This window comes from Grammomys surdaster, unplaced genomic scaffold, assembly GCF_004785775.1.
Source record: "Grammomys surdaster isolate TR1022 unplaced genomic scaffold, NIH_TR_1.0 205, whole genome shotgun sequence".
In the NCBI taxonomy this organism is placed as follows: Eukaryota; Metazoa; Chordata; class Mammalia; order Rodentia; family Muridae; genus Grammomys; species Grammomys surdaster.
In genome coordinates this window covers 2,154,962-2,170,884 of record NW_021604650.1, presented here as the reverse complement: position 1 = coordinate 2,170,884, position 15,923 = coordinate 2,154,962, and the positions used below count along the sequence as shown (strand labels likewise).

General features: G+C 53.7%; 2 protein-coding genes across 5 annotated transcripts in view; one reads left to right on the top strand and one right to left on the bottom strand.

The window, feature by feature from the left end:
• Ltbp3 (latent transforming growth factor beta binding protein 3) overlaps nt 1-2,160 on the top strand; it is a 16,153-nt gene extending 13,993 nt beyond the window's left edge. The window contains exons 22-28 of one of the 2 annotated variants that reach the window (XM_028770865.1): nt 216-344; nt 427-564; nt 660-800; nt 936-1,097; nt 1,171-1,251; nt 1,335-1,466; nt 1,567-2,160. In XM_028770865.1, coding sequence (XP_028626698.1) covers nt 216-344; nt 427-564; nt 660-800; nt 936-1,097; nt 1,171-1,251; nt 1,335-1,466; nt 1,567-1,718 — 935 coding nt within the window. In that variant the 3' untranslated portion in view covers nt 1,719-2,160. The remainder of the gene's footprint in view (nt 1-215; nt 345-426; nt 565-659; nt 801-935; nt 1,098-1,170; nt 1,252-1,334; nt 1,467-1,566) is intronic. The other variant, XM_028770864.1, reaches the window with a different exon arrangement.
• On the bottom strand, nt 2,049-15,923 carry Scyl1 (SCY1 like pseudokinase 1). Of its 3 annotated transcripts, none has more exons than XM_028770867.1 (17): nt 15,730-15,923; nt 15,236-15,376; nt 14,716-15,065; nt 14,243-14,333; nt 13,990-14,145; nt 9,860-10,018; nt 9,015-9,122; nt 8,360-8,473; nt 5,259-5,414; nt 4,194-4,382; nt 3,994-4,069; nt 3,620-3,784; nt 3,295-3,437; nt 2,905-2,976; nt 2,575-2,781; nt 2,433-2,493; nt 2,049-2,332 (listed from the first exon to the last, which is right to left on the bottom strand). In XM_028770867.1, exons 1-17 carry the CDS (start codon nt 15,838-15,840, stop codon nt 2,208-2,210), a joined length of 2,424 nt encoding a protein of 807 aa, XP_028626700.1. In that variant the 5' UTR covers nt 15,841-15,923; the 3' UTR covers nt 2,049-2,207. The 3 variants fall into 3 exon arrangements, with proteins under 3 accessions (XP_028626700.1, XP_028626701.1, XP_028626699.1); XM_028770868.1 differs by having other exon boundaries at nt 2,905-2,973; XM_028770866.1 differs by having other exon boundaries at nt 2,433-2,781.

Genomic DNA, 15,923 nt, shown 5'->3' with positions numbered 1-15,923 from the left:
TTACAATTTGGTTTGGTTTAAGGGTGCTGGTTGGGTCGGCCACTCGCTGGGTAAGCTCTACCCCTTACACCAGTCTGGCCCCAATAATCCCAACCAAAATCCCTGTCTTGGGTTCAAGTCTCCCATAAGCCCCGCCCATGAGTCTCAGCCAAGGGGCCCAAACCTCCAGGTAAAGGAGAGGCCATTGAGCATTCACGTTCCCTTTGGTCACACAGACATCGACGAATGCATACTGTTTGGGGCAGAGATCTGCAAGGAGGGCAAGTGCGTGAACACGCAGCCTGGCTACGAGTGCTACTGCAAGCAGGGCTTCTACTATGATGGCAACCTGCTGGAGTGCGTGGGTGAGCACAGCTGCAGGTGGTGGTCCTGGGGAAGCAGCCTAATCCGGGCCTGCTCCTGTCACACCCTTCTTTCTCTCGGCAGATGTGGATGAGTGCTTGGATGAGTCTAACTGCAGGAACGGGGTGTGTGAGAACACACGCGGCGGCTACCGCTGCGCCTGCACGCCGCCCGCAGAGTACAGCCCGGCGCAGCGCCAGTGTTTGAGCCCGGAGGAGATGGGTGAGGCCCGGGGAATCAGTGCGGGGAGCAGAAGGGACCAGAGCCCAGGCTGAATTGTGATTACCACCTCCACCAACCCCCTCGATGTCCCATAGACGTGGATGAGTGCCAGGATCCGGCTGCTTGCCGCCCTGGCCGCTGCGTCAACCTCCCGGGCTCCTACCGCTGCGAGTGTCACCCGCCCTGGGTGCCCGGGCCCTCCGGCCGCGACTGCCAGCTCCCCGAGAGCCAGGCGGGTGAGGGCGACATTCGTCCTAGGCCGATTTTGAGTCCTGTCAGGGTGGAGCCCCCGGGCCACAGCCCGTAGCTGGGATGTGACAGCAGTGGGTAGTCACCACCTCCCTCCTGTTAATGCGGGTCATGTTCCACAGAGCACGCCCCAGAGCGACGTGAAGTGTGCTGGGGCCAACGAGGAGAGGATGGCATGTGTATGGGGCCCCTGGCGGGACCTGCCCTCACTTTCGACGACTGTTGCTGCCGCCAGGGCCGTGGCTGGGGTACCCAGTGCAGACCGTGCCCACCACATGGCACTGGTGAGCTACCCCTGAGGGGCTAGAGGCAGGGACAGGAGTACAGCTGTGTTGCTGACTCTGTACCCACTTCCAGGGTTCCAGTGCCCGACTTCACAAAGTGAGAGCAACTCTTTCTGGGACACAAGCCCTCTGCTACTGGGAAAGTCTCCGCGAGGTGAGGCCAAGGGAGCAGACGTGTGGATTAGAGGCCATCAGCGGGAGCCCATGTTGATATCTGTATTCCTCTGGCCCATATAGACGAGGACAGCTCGGAGGAGGATTCAGATGAGTGCCGCTGTGTGAGTGGCCGCTGTGTGCCACGGCCAGGCGGGGCGGTATGCGAGTGTCCTGGTGGCTTTCAGCTGGATGCCTCCCGTGCCCGCTGCGTGGGTGAGCAAGGTGTTAGGGACAGAAGGGCAGTGTCAGCGGGGGTCAGATTGCACCACAGTGGGACTTAACCCAAGCCTGTGTCTGTTATGCTATCTTGCAGACATTGATGAGTGCCGGGAGCTGAACCAGCGCGGACTGCTGTGCAAGAGTGAACGGTGTGTGAACACCAGTGGTTCATTCCGCTGCGTCTGCAAAGCTGGCTTCACACGCAGCCGCCCTCATGGGGCCTGTGTGCCTCAGCGCCGCCGCTGACGCAGCCCTGGCCCACACCTCAGTGATCATCAAGGGTATTTTCCGCTGAAAGTGGAGACAAGTACATCCTTTGCTCCTGACCAAATGAGCACATGGACCCAAGGATCCTCGGGGCCCACAGATCTCCTTACACCCCAACACCCAAGGGTGCTCCTGCCTGCAGAGCGCTGTCGCTGTCTGCTTTCCTCCCTGAGGATGATTCCTAAAAACGTCGAAGTCTGATCTGCCCCTTTAATTTACTCTTGGCTTTCAAGGCAAATTGATATTCACATCCAAAGCTGGTTGGGACGGCAGCACCAAGACTTACTGCTTGTGCAGGTTAGGCTGAGCTGGAACCCAGGATGTGAAATAGAATTTATTGTGGCTCTGATTATGTACACTAGATGTCCCTGACCTGCTGACCAGGCTCACATGGTTTGTACAATAAATACATCCGCTGGGACTGCTCTCCAGTGCTTGGAAATGCCCAGGGGTTTGGGGGTGGGGTTGTCAGTCCAGCTTCCGGGCTCCCAGCTTCATGGGCCCTTTGGTGGCCTTTTTCTCTGCCCGCTTGGCTTCCATTTCTCTTCTCCTTTCCTCTCGCTTTTTCCGGGCCAGCTCTGCCTTCACCTGTCCTGGGATCAGAAAGGGAAGGAGTGGGTGAGCAGTCTTAGCCCTCTGGTCCCATGCCTTCCCTACCCATGCCCCTGTCAGCTCCTCGTGGGAAACACTCACTGCTCTCAGCCTCCAAGCCTTCCCAGTTGTCTTCACCCCAGGAGTCTGGGTCTGGCTTGGGCTGAAAAAGAAAACACAGGCTGCAGTAGGGGGTCGACACCCAGCACAGTTCACTCCATGCTGTGCTCCAGTGAGCCAGTACCTGAGCACTGGGACGAACAGACAGGGCAGCAAAGGGGTCACCCTTGTCACTGGGCTCTGCACCACCCCAGTTATACTCGCTAGCTAGTCGGGTGCCTTCTGGGAGAGGTTCGACAGAGCTGGGTTCCTGCCAGCCCTGGTCCCAGGAGCCCTCAACTTCCCAGCTGCTCCAGTGTGATTCCAGAGATTTGTTGTCTGAGTGGTTGCCCTATGAGTGAACAATGGGAAAGACAGGCCAGGTATAGTAAATGACCAAACAGTGCTCCATATAGACTCCTGCCCGACCCAGCCCACCTGTCCAAACAACAGACCCCTGCCCGACCCAGCCCACCTGTCCAGCTCGGCTCCCTTGGCCCTTGGCACTCCAGTCATCCTGCTGTGCCAACACAGAGTCAGCTTCCTGCTGCAGGGTAAGGAGAAATGCGTGAGCAGCAATATTCTCAACCCCCAAGAGGGCAAGTGCAGTGAGCCCTCCTGGCCACGGTTCTGCCCTTTGGGATTTTTATCAGTTTTGAGGCCTACCAGCCCTTTCTTCTCTGACCCAGCTCTGACTCTGGAGTTGAATAGGGGCTCAGTGGCTGTTGCTGGCCTATCACAACCAATCCATAAAGCCCCCTACCAGGATCGCCTGCAGATGAGGGCAGGCCCAACTCTGGTCTGCGCACTCCTCTGAAGGATAGTCTGCCTTGAGCTGGGGTCAGGCCTCCTCGGCCCTGCTTACCTCCAAGCTGCCCCAGTCCTCGTCGTCCCATCTGTCGGCAGTGGCGCTGTCGTCTACAGTGTCCTTGTCTTCTTCCTGTGTCTCCCAGTGGCCTGAGGTCGCAGGGGTGGCAGGGGCAAGGGCAGGGGCTGGAGCAGGATTTCCTAGGAAACAAAGAGTTCTCGGGGTAAAGTGGCTAAGAGGAAAGGGGCGAAAGGAGAAGGTATCACGGAGGCCCAAAGAGTGACTAGACAATGCCCCTGTCTTATGTCCCTACCACTGCAGCAGGGGAGCCTGACAATAGCTCTCAGCCCGCAGCCACTGATGCGGTGATCCTGGGACTCACCCTCTGGCACTGGTCTCTGGGGCACAGTGGTCTCAGATGGCCCAGGTGTGGGGTGTGCTCGGATCAGCTTGGAGGTGAGCGAGGATACCCCGGTCACAGCCCAGCCGGCCCAGCTGGCTGCAGCTCCTCCTGTTCCAGGACTGGATGCTGCATGGACATCCTTCTCTGGACAAAGAGATTGGCAGGTATAGGCTCCATGTTGAGATGACTGATGGGTCAGCTCTGTAACACAGTGATGTGCGGCAAACCCTCCCTTCCCTAGGCCCAGTCCTCCAATCTACGGAACATCTATGGCAACTGGCTGGGGGTTTCCAGCTTTCAGATGCTCCCATGGGATAGGAAAGTGAAAGAGAACATGGGTGTGGGTCACTCACCTACTTCTGCCAGCTGCGTGGGGTCCTCTGACACAGACTCTAACTTGGACAGGAAGCTTCGAATGGTCTTAAAGGCCTGCGGAGTAGCAAGAGGCCAAGCTGAGTACTCCCTGAGTGCTCCCGCAATCTCAAGGTATGGCCAGGCCTCTGTGAGAGCGGGTGTCCCAGCCCAGCCCCCAGGTCTACCCTGGCTGCCTTACCTGGTCCCGCACAGATTTCTCAGGGTCCACAGTAAGGCCACAGAGCACAGGCAGGATCTTATGGGCACAGTCATCCATTGAGTAGAGATTGTGTGTAGCGGCAAAGCCTAGGACACCCGCAACCCGCGATGGTGCAAATGGGTCCTTGGTGGCCCGGCTGAAGGCGGAGGTGAGAACCCTGTGTCTAGTCTGAGAGCCCAGACGGATAGGAAAAGGATGCTTGAATACACAGAAGCAACAAGCAGCTGCAAGCTACCAGACCTCACTTCCCAGGGCAGGGGCCATCCACCGGACCCAAGGTCTAAAAATGTGAACCTATCATTCTCAACTTAAAGAATTTATGTTGGGCAGAGGTGGTGTATGCCTTTAATCCCAGCACTCATGAGAGAGAGACAGATGGATCTCTGTGAGTTTGAGGCCAGCCTGGTCTACAGAGCTGGTGCTAGGACAGTGAGGGCTGCTACACAGAAAAACCTATCTCAAAAAACCAAAACCCTAAAACAAAAAAGGAAGAGAACTTAGCTACAGTGTGGACCCAGGCTTCTCCTGAACCACTGGATTCCACACTGCCTCATGGGGTGCAGTGCAGCCACCCCAGGCTGAGTGCCCCTCCCTTCTTTCCCACTGCTGGTCCTATTCAGCCATTAGACTTGTGTTTGTTTTTAAGACAGTCTCCCTGTGTAGCTCTGGCTGTCCTCAAACTGACTCGGGAGACCAGCTGGCCTCAAACTCAGATCCACTTGTCTCTGCCTCCCAAGTGCTGGGACTAGAGGCATGTGGCACCACTGCCCAACTTTCATTCAGTCTTATTAACTGCCCAGGCCTGGCAGAAGTTCAAGTGTTGGGTAATGACATGGAGTCAAGCAGACCTGGATTCCACACCCAGCTCTATCCCCTGATGGCTGTGACCTGACCTACAGCTAACCCCACCTCAAGAAGCCCAAGCATTAGGCCTGGTGACTCTCAGATCGAGGAGGACGCTCCGGAACAATGAGGACCCAAGCACGCAGGCTCTGCAGCCCAAGAGGAGGCTGCCGGCCTTCCTCAGCTCCACAGGACACTTACACTAGCACTGAGGTAGGAGCCGATTTTGCCCAAGCAGACTGTGGTGTTGCAGCGGATGGGACCCTGGTCGTCCTTGGCTTGTAGCCTTGCGAAGTGCTTCATCAGCTCCACGTTGAGGTTGGCCTCGTTCAGCTTTGGGGCCAAGAGCAGCATGGACTGCAGAGTAGAGGGACAGAGGGACTGTGAGCCAGTGCAAGAACGACACCAGTGGGAGAATGCCACCAGCGGGCTGTCAGATCTGTCTAGTCCAGTCCCTTCCCAGCTAGCACATTAAAACAGGGAGTCCCCTATTTCCAGCTCCCTTTTATGGCTAGACCCCAGAAGCTTGCCTGCATTCTGCCCTGTTCAAACTTACATACCAATGCATTGACAACTCCCTCTACCAAACTGGTTCATTCAGGCTGAGGTCACGGATGACATCCAATTTGCTAAATTTGATTTTCAGTTTAACTTTGCTTTGCCCAGGCTATCCTTGAACTTGCAATCCTCCTGCCTCAACCTCCTCAATGCTAGGATTAGAGGCATGTACCACTGTGCCTAGACTCAGTCATTAAATTGATTTACTTATTTTCCAAATTGCTAACTGTATGTAGTGGTTGCTCTAGGTAGGTTCCTTTCTGTTGCTGTAATGAACACTTTAACCAAAAGCAACATGGAGGAAAGACTTTGTCTCATCTTACAGCTACCAGGTCACAATCCAGCACTGACAGAAGTCACGACAAAAATACAAGAACCCAAGGGCAGAGGCCAGGCATGGTAATCAAGCTTTTAATCCCAGCACTCAGGAGGCAGAGGTAGGTTATGTTGGTCGGTGAGTTCAAGTCCAGCCTGGTCTATAAAATCAGTTCCAGGCCAGCCAGCGCTGTATAAGAAGATCCCATCTTAGAAAGCAGAGCAGGGGAGAGGATAGAGTTTGGATGCAGGAAGCAAGAGGAACCTGTTTTTCTCACCAGCTCATGCTTCTAGCTCATTCAGGAATGGCGGGGCCATTTTGCATAAATGCGAAATAAATAACTCCCCACAAACATGTCCAAAAGCCAATCTGACCTAGGCAATTCTACATTTTGAGCTTCCCTCTATCTAGATGACTCCAGGCTGACAATAAAATGAACCAGAACAAGGGCCCATTTTTCTCTTACCACTAGCCCTGACCCTAAGGAGTTTTGACACCCCCAAGTTCTTCCTACACTTTCAAGCTTCTGTTCGGTTCTACCCCACCTGGGTGACTGCTGTCTTCCTAGAGATGGGTGGTTAGAAGCCTCCAAGTACACACTCTTCAGCTTCTTTTGTGTCTAAGACTCCTGCCCTCTGGCTCTCTCCTGTGTGCTTGCTCGTGATGTCTGGATTCTCCACACTCACAAGAGGCTTCGGACTGAGGCCTCAGGGCAATGACTGATCCTGAGCGCTCAGGCCTCACCAGTGGTAATCCACTGTTGGATTCAGAATTTTCTGGTTGTTGGGAGATGATGGAAGGTATGGAAGTGAACCTCATTCAAGGCAGTGGATACTTGGGGATGTGCCCTTGGGAGTTATCACTTGCCAGTCCCTCCCCTCTGTCTTTCTGTCCATCTGATGAGAACAGTAATTCTGCTTTCACTTCATGGCCCCCGCCAGCATGTCCTAGTTCCCCAGGGGCCCAGATGCAACAGAGCTGACAGCTCTGACCCTGACCCCAGAAGTGACAGATCTTTCCCCTTTAGGCCATTTCAGGTATTTTGACACAGAGCAGTAAGATGAGAGCACAGTCCCCTGGTCCATCCCTAACCAAGACTTCTTCCCTGTACTTTACATGTGCATATGGTCGGTGCCAGCTCAATACTTCCACCTGACCATCAAACAGCTGCCCAATGGCAGCCTGGCTGTTCCCAGTCTGCTCGTTGGTCCCCTCAGCACACTCCACCTTCAGACCCTTCCTGTACCTTAGCCTAGAGGGCGCAGGACCATCTTTAATGCTCAGAAAAGATAGCCCCCATTTCAGAATGTCCCATTCTTTAAGTGGCTGACATTACCCCAGCATGGGACAACCCCTAACTAGCTTCCACCTTGCCTGACAGTAAGGCTCCACAAAGAGTACAATCTGTGTAGCCCTGGCTGTCCTAGAACTCGATTTGTAGACCAGGCTGGCCTTGAACTCACAGAGATCTACCTGCATCTGCCTCCTGAGTGTTGGAATTAGAGGTGTGCAATGCACTGCCATACCCAGTGATGCAACAACTGACCTTTAAAGCAAGTTGGACCCAGCCACTGCCCAACCCTGGTGCAGCTCCAGCCTCACTTCAGTGAGTGTGCCAGGTGCTCCAGGACTATCGTCAGTCTGGCTCCGCCTTCCATAACCACACCCCTTCAGCATGCTAAACTACATTACTAGAGACCCCCCAGCCTCAGAGCCTTTACAAGGGCTGATCCTTCTACAAGGAGCACGTTTCTTCCAGGACCTCTAGCAGACTAGATGAAGGCAGTTCCTCCCGTATACATGCCGCTTCCCTTTTTTTGAGGCTCTTCATGTAGCCTAGGCTGGCCCTGACTTTATGATCCTCGTGGCTCTGCCTCCCATACACTGGAATTACAAGAGCTTCAACGTCTGGCTAAAGCAGTCTTTTTGAAACATTTCTGAAACACCCTATGTAGACCAGGCTGGCCTAGAACTCACAGCCATCCTCCTGTCTGTGCCTCCAGAGTGCTAGTATTACAGGTAGGTGCCTCCATGCTAGGCAGATAGGTAGTCCTATATTTAAAATTCCAAACTCTCCTTTCTATATGCCCCTTTCACTTTCTAATGAAATACACATCTTCTGTTTATTGTCTGCTAAGCCCATTGTCTGTCCCATTCACAGAGGAACTAGTTGCCAGTGTGTGCTGTGTCCCAGTATGAGGCCAGGCAGGCACTGGGAGCTGCTTAGAATCAGCAGAAAATACTGCAGGCTGAGTCCCCCAAACCCCTCTCATTTCCAGGCTGAGCCCAGGCACTGGATTGGCAGCATGCATACATATGGACACTCCCACCACACCTTTAGGCTTAAACCAAAGCCTGTGTTCCAGAGAGAACCACTTCCCTGTCTTGGGAGACAAGGAGTAGCCATTCCAGGCCTGATAACACTCACCTTGACTGTCTGCTCCCGGATGGCAGGGTTGGTGTCCAGGAAGCCATGTGTGACATGGGGGAAGATCTGGGTGTTGACTGTCGGCTCATCAAGGTATTGGATGAACTGCTCCATCTGTGGCCCAGGGTAGGGCATAAGAAGTTAGCTGCACCCTCACCGAAGGAAGTCACAGGGACACTCTGGCTTTGGCTATTCCAGTAGAGACACTGGCCACCAGGTAGCCTCCTGAGGAAGCCCACCTAGTGAGTGTGTGTGTGTGTGTGTGTGTGTGTGTGTGTGTGTCTTCAGGAGGGAAGTTCATCTGACAGTAGGACAGGAATTGGTTCCTGGTGCCTAGGAATCATTAGTTCTTTCTGGCTCATAAGGACCCTCTAACCTAGAAGCCAACAATCTGTAGCTCCAGCTGTCTTGGGACTGACAGGAGACATTGTGGATGGAGGCTGGAGAATCCCAAGGCTGCAAAGAGCCCTGAGACCACCTCCACCTCTTGAGAGCTTTCCTAGCCCTTCACCTGTGTGGTGGCCATGGTAGAGGTTTCTAGGGACCATAGGTAGCCAAAGTACAGGCTCTGGCCACCTGCCTAAGGCTGGGGGTGATCAGAGTCAGGACAAGGCCTGGGAGGAGGAGGACCTGGGCAGACTGGGTGAGCATCTACCTGCTGGAGGAGGCGGATGCGCATGGCACGGTCAGTGGATGAGAACATCTTAACCACCACGGGGATGATCTTCTGCTGGTACTCTTCAGCACTGAGGAATTTTCCCACCTGAGAAAGGAGCAGGAAGAGAGCTTGGCCACACCCACAGGGTAGGGCCACCTCACAGGGGTCCCCTCACTTGCTTGGGCTCACTGCTGGCTTTCCAGGGAAGGATGAGTTGATGGTGGAGAAAGCATTTCCTCAGTAGGACTTTGGGCCACACTCTGCCCAGGCAACTCTCCTCCTAACCTTCCTCCATGTTTTAGGAGGCAGTGGACAACTCAGTCCCTCCCCGCCATAAAGTGGCACCTGTATGACACATGCACATAGTATTCTGCCTACAATTTCTGAGGGTTCCAATTAAACAAAATTTGATAGCTGCCTTTTAAACTCTTCCAGCAAGTCCCTTCAGGGATAAGAGTCCCCTGGGATGGAGAGGAGCCCCTGTAAGCACTGGCTGGCTAGAGTTGGAGGCAGAGGGCAAGATCAAGCCACTGGAAGTCAGAGAGCTGAATGTGGAGAGGAGTGGGTTGGTGTGTGAACAAATTCCTGGGCCCTGGAAACCAGGGTGCACAGGTCAGACCAGTGGAGCTTGAAGAAATGGAAGAAAGGATCTGAAGAGATTGTAAGCAAAAGAATTTGGAGGCACAGAGACTGCCCTTCCCTAAGCTAAGAGGTCCCCCAGCAGGTAGCCCCTGCCTGCTAAGTCATGAGGACACTGGGTTTGAGTCTACCCTGAGTATGCTTCTCACCCAAGTGTGAATCCACCCAGGTCTCTGGATCCCACAGCTCCTGGCCCCATTTACCTTGAAGAGAGGTGTGAGGACCACAGCCCCAGCATTGCCAAACTCAAAGGCAGTCAGTAGCTGGGGCAGCACCTTGTGTCGACAAAAATCTTCGGGAAACGAGTCTAGACTCTTGCTCAGCTCTTGGAAGAACTTCTGCTTCTCAGCTGGCTCTTTGATCTGGGGGTAGCATAGACAGGATTCAGGGAGGAAACCAGCCACATCATGTACACAGATGAGGGGAGGGGCCAACTGAAGGAAAAGGAGCAATGCTACGGAGCCCTCTCTTCACCTCGGGGTGAGCACGGGCAGACTCTTCCCCTGTAACATGGTATAATAGCTCTACCACCACTCTGAGGGCTCAACCAGAAAATGCTCATAAAAGCTGCCAGTGAGCCGGGTCTGACCACCCACACCGTGGCCAGCACTGAGGAGGGAAGGCAGGAGGATCTGGAGCTGGAGGCCAGCCTAAGCGACATAGTGAGATCAAAGCCAGCCTGGGCTGTAGAGTTACAGTCTTCTAGTGACCATTCTTTTTTTTTAGCCCTGGCTGTCCTGGAACTCACTCTGTAGACCAGGCTGGCCTCGAACTCAGAAATCCACCTGCCTCTGCTTCCCAAGTGCTGGGATTAAAGGCATGTGCCACCACCACCCGGCAATTGGAAATAGTTCTTTTTTTTTTTTTGGTTTTTCGAGACAAGGTTTCTCTGTGTAGCCCTGACTGTCCTGGAACTCATTCTGTAGACCAGGGTGGCCTCAAACTCAGAAATCCACCTGTCTCTGCCTCCCAAGTGCTAGGATCAAAGGTGTGTGCCACCACCGCCCTGCTCCAGTGACCATTCTTGCTATAACCCTGTCACTTAACCTATAAGGTAATCAATCACTAAGAGATCAAACACCTTCCTCTACTGTTCACAAAAACCCAAACGAGGAAACTGATGCTCAAAGCAGGAAAGATCTTTCTTGGCTCCTTGCCCTGGCCTGGTTGTACACATGCGGTGGGGTTTCTAGAGACATAGAAAAAGTCAGGAAATAGGCACATAGTCTTCCACCAGACCTGGGCCAAACCAGGCTTGACAGTCATAGTCTTTCTAATACCCCCACCCTGAGGCTATAACATGCACAACACAAATTTCGTGAGCACAGTCTGAAAACTAAAACATCCACACATAGTATCTCAAATAACCCTCTTCACAGTGTAGGAAGGAACCACCAGCCAAGCTGAAGCACAGGCAGAAAGGAAGCTTGTTTAAAGACATACAGCTAACAAATAACCAGCACACCTCTGTGACTTTGCACACTGCTGTCACTGGTCCATTTACAAAAGAAGACAATGAGGGTTAAGGGTCCCGTGGCTAGAAGCTGGTCATGGCGGTACATGCCTTCCAAGCACTGGGGAGACCAAGGCAGGATGGAGGTGTCAAGGCCATCCTGGGAAGGATGGTGAGGTCTTACCTCAGGGAGAAGAAAATGAAGTATCTTGGTGGTCATTACCCAAAGCCCTGTGTCCCATTTTACCGCCACCCTCAGGAGCAGCCTGGTCCAGAAGCAGTGACCATGGCTGAGGTGCAAAATGCCAAAGTGGCATGGAGCTGTGTAGTCCAGTGTGGGAAGCAAGCTAACCCCAGAGCCAGGAGGTAACAAGTAAGGTTCAAAGGGGGAATCACAGCCAAGGCTGTCCTTCTAGAAAGTTACTGAGGGCTCTCTTTACTCCCACGTTCTCCTGGGGGTTAGCCAGAAACTGCCCATTTTCTATGGGGCACATTTTCAGAGGACAGGCAGCCTAGCAGAGTCAGCCATGTGAGGAGAACTCCATGTAACAATAACCCCAGTGCCCCCACACTGGCCAGGAGACATCATGGCTCAGCAATCTCAGCTGCTTCTTCAAGATATAAAAACTTGGGCTGGAGAGATGGCTCAGTGGTTAAGAGCAGTGACTGCACTTCCAGAGGTCCTGAGTTCAAATCCCAGCAACCACATGGTGGCTCACAACCATCTGTAATGAGATCTGACGCCCTCTTCTGGTGTGTCTGAAGACAGCTACAGTGTATTCATATATAATAAATAAATAAATCTTTAAAAAAAAAAAAAAAAAAAGATATAAAAACTTTGGTACCAGGCATGGTGAATCATGTCATTAATCCCAATGTAACTCAGGGAGACAGAGGCAGGAGAATCTCTGCAAGTTCCAGGCCAGCCTGGTCTACATAGTGAGTCTCAGGACAGTCAGGGATACATAGTGATACCCTGCCTCAAAAACAAAACAAAACGCCGGGCGATGGTGGCACACGCCTTTAATCCCAGCACTTGGGAGGCAGAGGCAGGCGGATTTCTGAGTTCCGAGGCCAGCCTGGTCTACAGAGTGACTTCCAGGACAGCCCAGGCTATAAAGAGAAACCCTGTCTCGAAAAAACAAAACAAAACAAACTGGCCTTCCTGTTTCACCCCAACAATGCACTCTGCTCCTCTGAGGTCTGCCACCCTCCTGCCCGGCTCCTGATTCTGTGTTCTCTACATCTAGCTGGGTCAGAGCAGAGCCTCAGTCCTTTGTCATTATGCTGCTAAGAGCAGCTGGATGCTGTTGACTCTCTCCCTTGCACTGACATGGATGCTGAGATTCAGAGGTGAAGCAGAGGGCGTCCCCTTCCCTGTGCTCTTCTGTCTCCCAGTACCATCTTTCCCAGTCACCTTCCAGATGGCTCCCACCTTTAAGTCTCAGACACTGGGTCATTTTCCTTCCAGCACTTACTTGGGGAGCACAGGTTTCTCAGTCACATTTCCTGTCTCTCCTGTAATGAGAGCTCCCAGAGGTGAGGAGCTGTTTGTTTGCTCCTTGCTGGGTCCTGAGGGTTGGTCTGACTCGCTTCCTCCCCAGCACTTTGTGTGGGACCCAAGAGGAACAGAGCAACCATACAAGTATGAGTGACTGGTAGCTGCTGAGTGACAGGGGAGTCATCAAGCACCTGCCGTGTGCTCAACTGTACACAGCAGCCCTCGCTATCTTCGTCCACCAGAGAGCAAGAATATCAGAAAAGAAAGAACTACTGCAACACGCATGTACAGCTTACTTTTTCTTGCCATAGTTTGCCCAAATATCACAATATAGTAACTATTTATACCGGATGCATATTATCTAAGGAGCTAGTAAGTTAGTTACAGATAATTTAAAGAATACAGGAGGGGGTGGGGTAATGGCTCAGTGGGTTAAAGTATTTGCTGTACAAACATGAGGAACTGAGTTCAAATCCCCAGGACCCATGTAAAAAGCTGAGCATAGCCCAACACACCTATAAGCCCAGGGCTAAGGAGATGGAGACAGAAGGCTCACTGGAAATTACTGGTTTCAGCCTGAGTGAGACCCTAAATAATGGGGATCAGGCAGCAAGGGATAGAGCGGGATACTGATACCCTCCTCTGCACACACACACACACACCACACACACACACCACACACATACACAAACACACACGTGCACACACATGCACACACATGCACACGCGCACACACATGCACACACACACACATACCACATACACACCACACATATACACACCACACACACGAACACACGCATGCACACACACACCACATGCACACCACACACACAACACAGCTACATACACACATGCATGCACGCACGCACACACACCACACACACACATACGCACACACACCACACACACGCACCCATACCACACACATACCACACGCACGCATGCACGCACATACACCACACACACACACCCACCACACACACACACACGAGATTATGGAAAGATATAAATTATATGCAACTACTATACCATTTTACATTAAGGATCAGAACATCTGCCAACTCTCAGGAGTCCTAGAGCCAATTCCCCACTGCTGGTTAGTTCTGACATCTGGGAAGCGGGAATCTCAACTGAAAAAGTGCCTCCATCAGATTGCTTACAGCCAAATCTGTTGGGGACATTTTCATGACTAGTGATGGGTGTAGGAGGGTCCACTGTGGGCAGTACTGCTCTTGGGCAGATGGTCCTAGGTTGTATAAAAAAGCAAACTGGAGTAAACCAGTGAGCAGCATGCTTGTCTCCACACAATCCATATGTGAGATGCCAAAACATAGGGGGAGGTCCTGGCAAGGAACCCCAGCACAGACAGGGCTCACCTGAATCTCCTCCAGGAAGAGGTTGGTCTCAACAAAGCGGTTGCTCATGAAGCCACCTGGTGCCCGGCAGTTCTGCAGGAAGCGGGCCGGGTTGGGACGGACTTTGGGGTTAGCTCCCACCAGCTCACAGTAATGGGTCACCAGGGATTTGGGGATCTGTAAGGGAAGGTTCCGTGTTAAGGAAAGAGTAATGGATGGGTGGCAAGAAAGAAGGGCCTGGGACAGCTGAGGCAGGCAGAGGCTGGACACTCACCTTCCCGGGGTTGCGCAGGGCAGCTGCCCGAGGTAGAGACCCATTGAAAACTTCCCAGATGAGGCAGCCCAAGCGCCACATGTCTGCTGACCTGTGGCAGTAACCCAGAGCTGTTCAGGGCTCCCCAGCATATACCAGTGCTGTCTCCAACCTGCTTTGGGTCCCAAGTACCTGCTGCATCACAGGCCTTGGCTGCACTGACCCCCTCGGCCCCAAGTAGTTTGTTTCATTAGCCCCACTTAACAAACACCAAAGCTCAGAGAAGCATGGACACATGCCTCCAACACACAGCTTTCAAATTCAGAAGCACTGAAACTATGTCCCTCCTAAACAACCACCCTCCTCCTGAGACCCTGCTTCCCTTCCCAGGCAGGCAGCAAGGGCCAGGGGTTTTCTGGCTAGTCTAGGGGTTCCGAGGCTGCAGGGGCCTCCAGTGCAGGGCAGATCAAGGTACCGTGACCTCAGGCACCCACCACTTCTCTTTGACTGCTCTGCTACTGTTATCAGCCAACTCCGGGGGGTCATACTGCTCAAGCTCAGGGATCCCCTTGCTGGGTGGTCCCCCGCCGTTGCCCTGCGCTGAGTACATGTAGTCCAGACCCCCAAGTTTCCATTCGCCAGCCCTGTCCACAAACACAGCAGCCATGCAGACATTATTGTGGATGAGGTTGCAGTCGTTGACCAGGAAGCTGAGGGCTTTCACGATCTGGTGTAACCCCCATGACAGCTCCTGCTCCTTCAGGCCACCTGCTTCTGTTCGTGCCTTGAGGTATGCTCCCAGTGGGGTCACAGCCTCTGTCACGATGTGAAGGCACTTTTCTGTCTGAATAAGAAAAAGGGTATCAGAGTATGGTTCCAGAAGAGGAAGGGAAGATGAGGGACGTGACAGGGAAAGAGGCAGTGGAGAAGATACCAAATGTGAGGGTGCTGAAGCACTTGGGTACAAACTGAGGGCCTGAGGAGAGTAAGATGGGCAGATCGGGCAACAGGTACCTCCAACCCATCGATATAGGCCAGGATGTTGGGGTGTCGGAGAGTTTTGAGGCGTTTGAAGGCAGCTTTGGCCACCTGGGTCTGCTCTTCGGCTCCGGGTTTCACATCGTACACGAAGATGGACACCGCGCTGCCTGTGGCCTGGTGGAGGACACAGCAACCTGAGTGGCGCGGGCCAGGTGATCACTCCAACCTGCCCGGACTACAGGAGCTCCGAGTCCGTCTCCAGAACAGAAGGGAAGGGACTCCAGCCAGTCTCGCCCCAGGACAGCCCTTAAGGATCTAGCCAAGCCCACGTGACCCCCATCCGGTTTGCTTTGACGGTCCCTCGGTCCTTCCGTCCGCCACGTCGTCACTGCTCGCCCCACTCCCCAGCCCGTTGCCGAGATCCTTGGTCGCCGCCACGTCAGGCCCGGCGCGACACAGCGAAGCCGGCATACAGACTAGGAAAGGCCGAGGACGGCTGCGGCCTGCGGAGCAGCGTAGTACCTCACCTTTTTGCGGCCTCGGTGCAGGATCCAGGGCCCAGGCGGCCCGCCTTCGGGGGGCTCAGGGCTAAGCTCGAACGGGAAGTCCCGGACCGGGTCCCGGGCAAAGAACCACATCGTCGCCGCCACCACGGGCTCGGGAGCCTCCACTCCGGGTCCTCCCGCTGCCCGAGCCGGGGCGGGGCGGGGCGGGGGCGGAG

Excerpts from the sequence above, each read along its gene's own strand:
- Scyl1 (XM_028770866.1), bottom strand. The coding sequence starts at position 15,840 with ATGTGGTTCTTTGCCCGGGACCCGGTCCGGGACTTCCCGTTCGAGCTT. Across the intron at positions 14,334-14,715 it reads AGAGCAGTCAAAGAGAAGTG|GTCAGCAGACATGTGGCGCT; the intron begins GTGGGTGCCTGA and ends TTACTGCCACAG. Across the intron at positions 4,383-5,258 it reads GCTCCTACCTCAGTGCTAGT|ACTAGACACAGGGTTCTCAC; the intron begins GTAAGTGTCCTG and ends CTGGGCTCTCAG.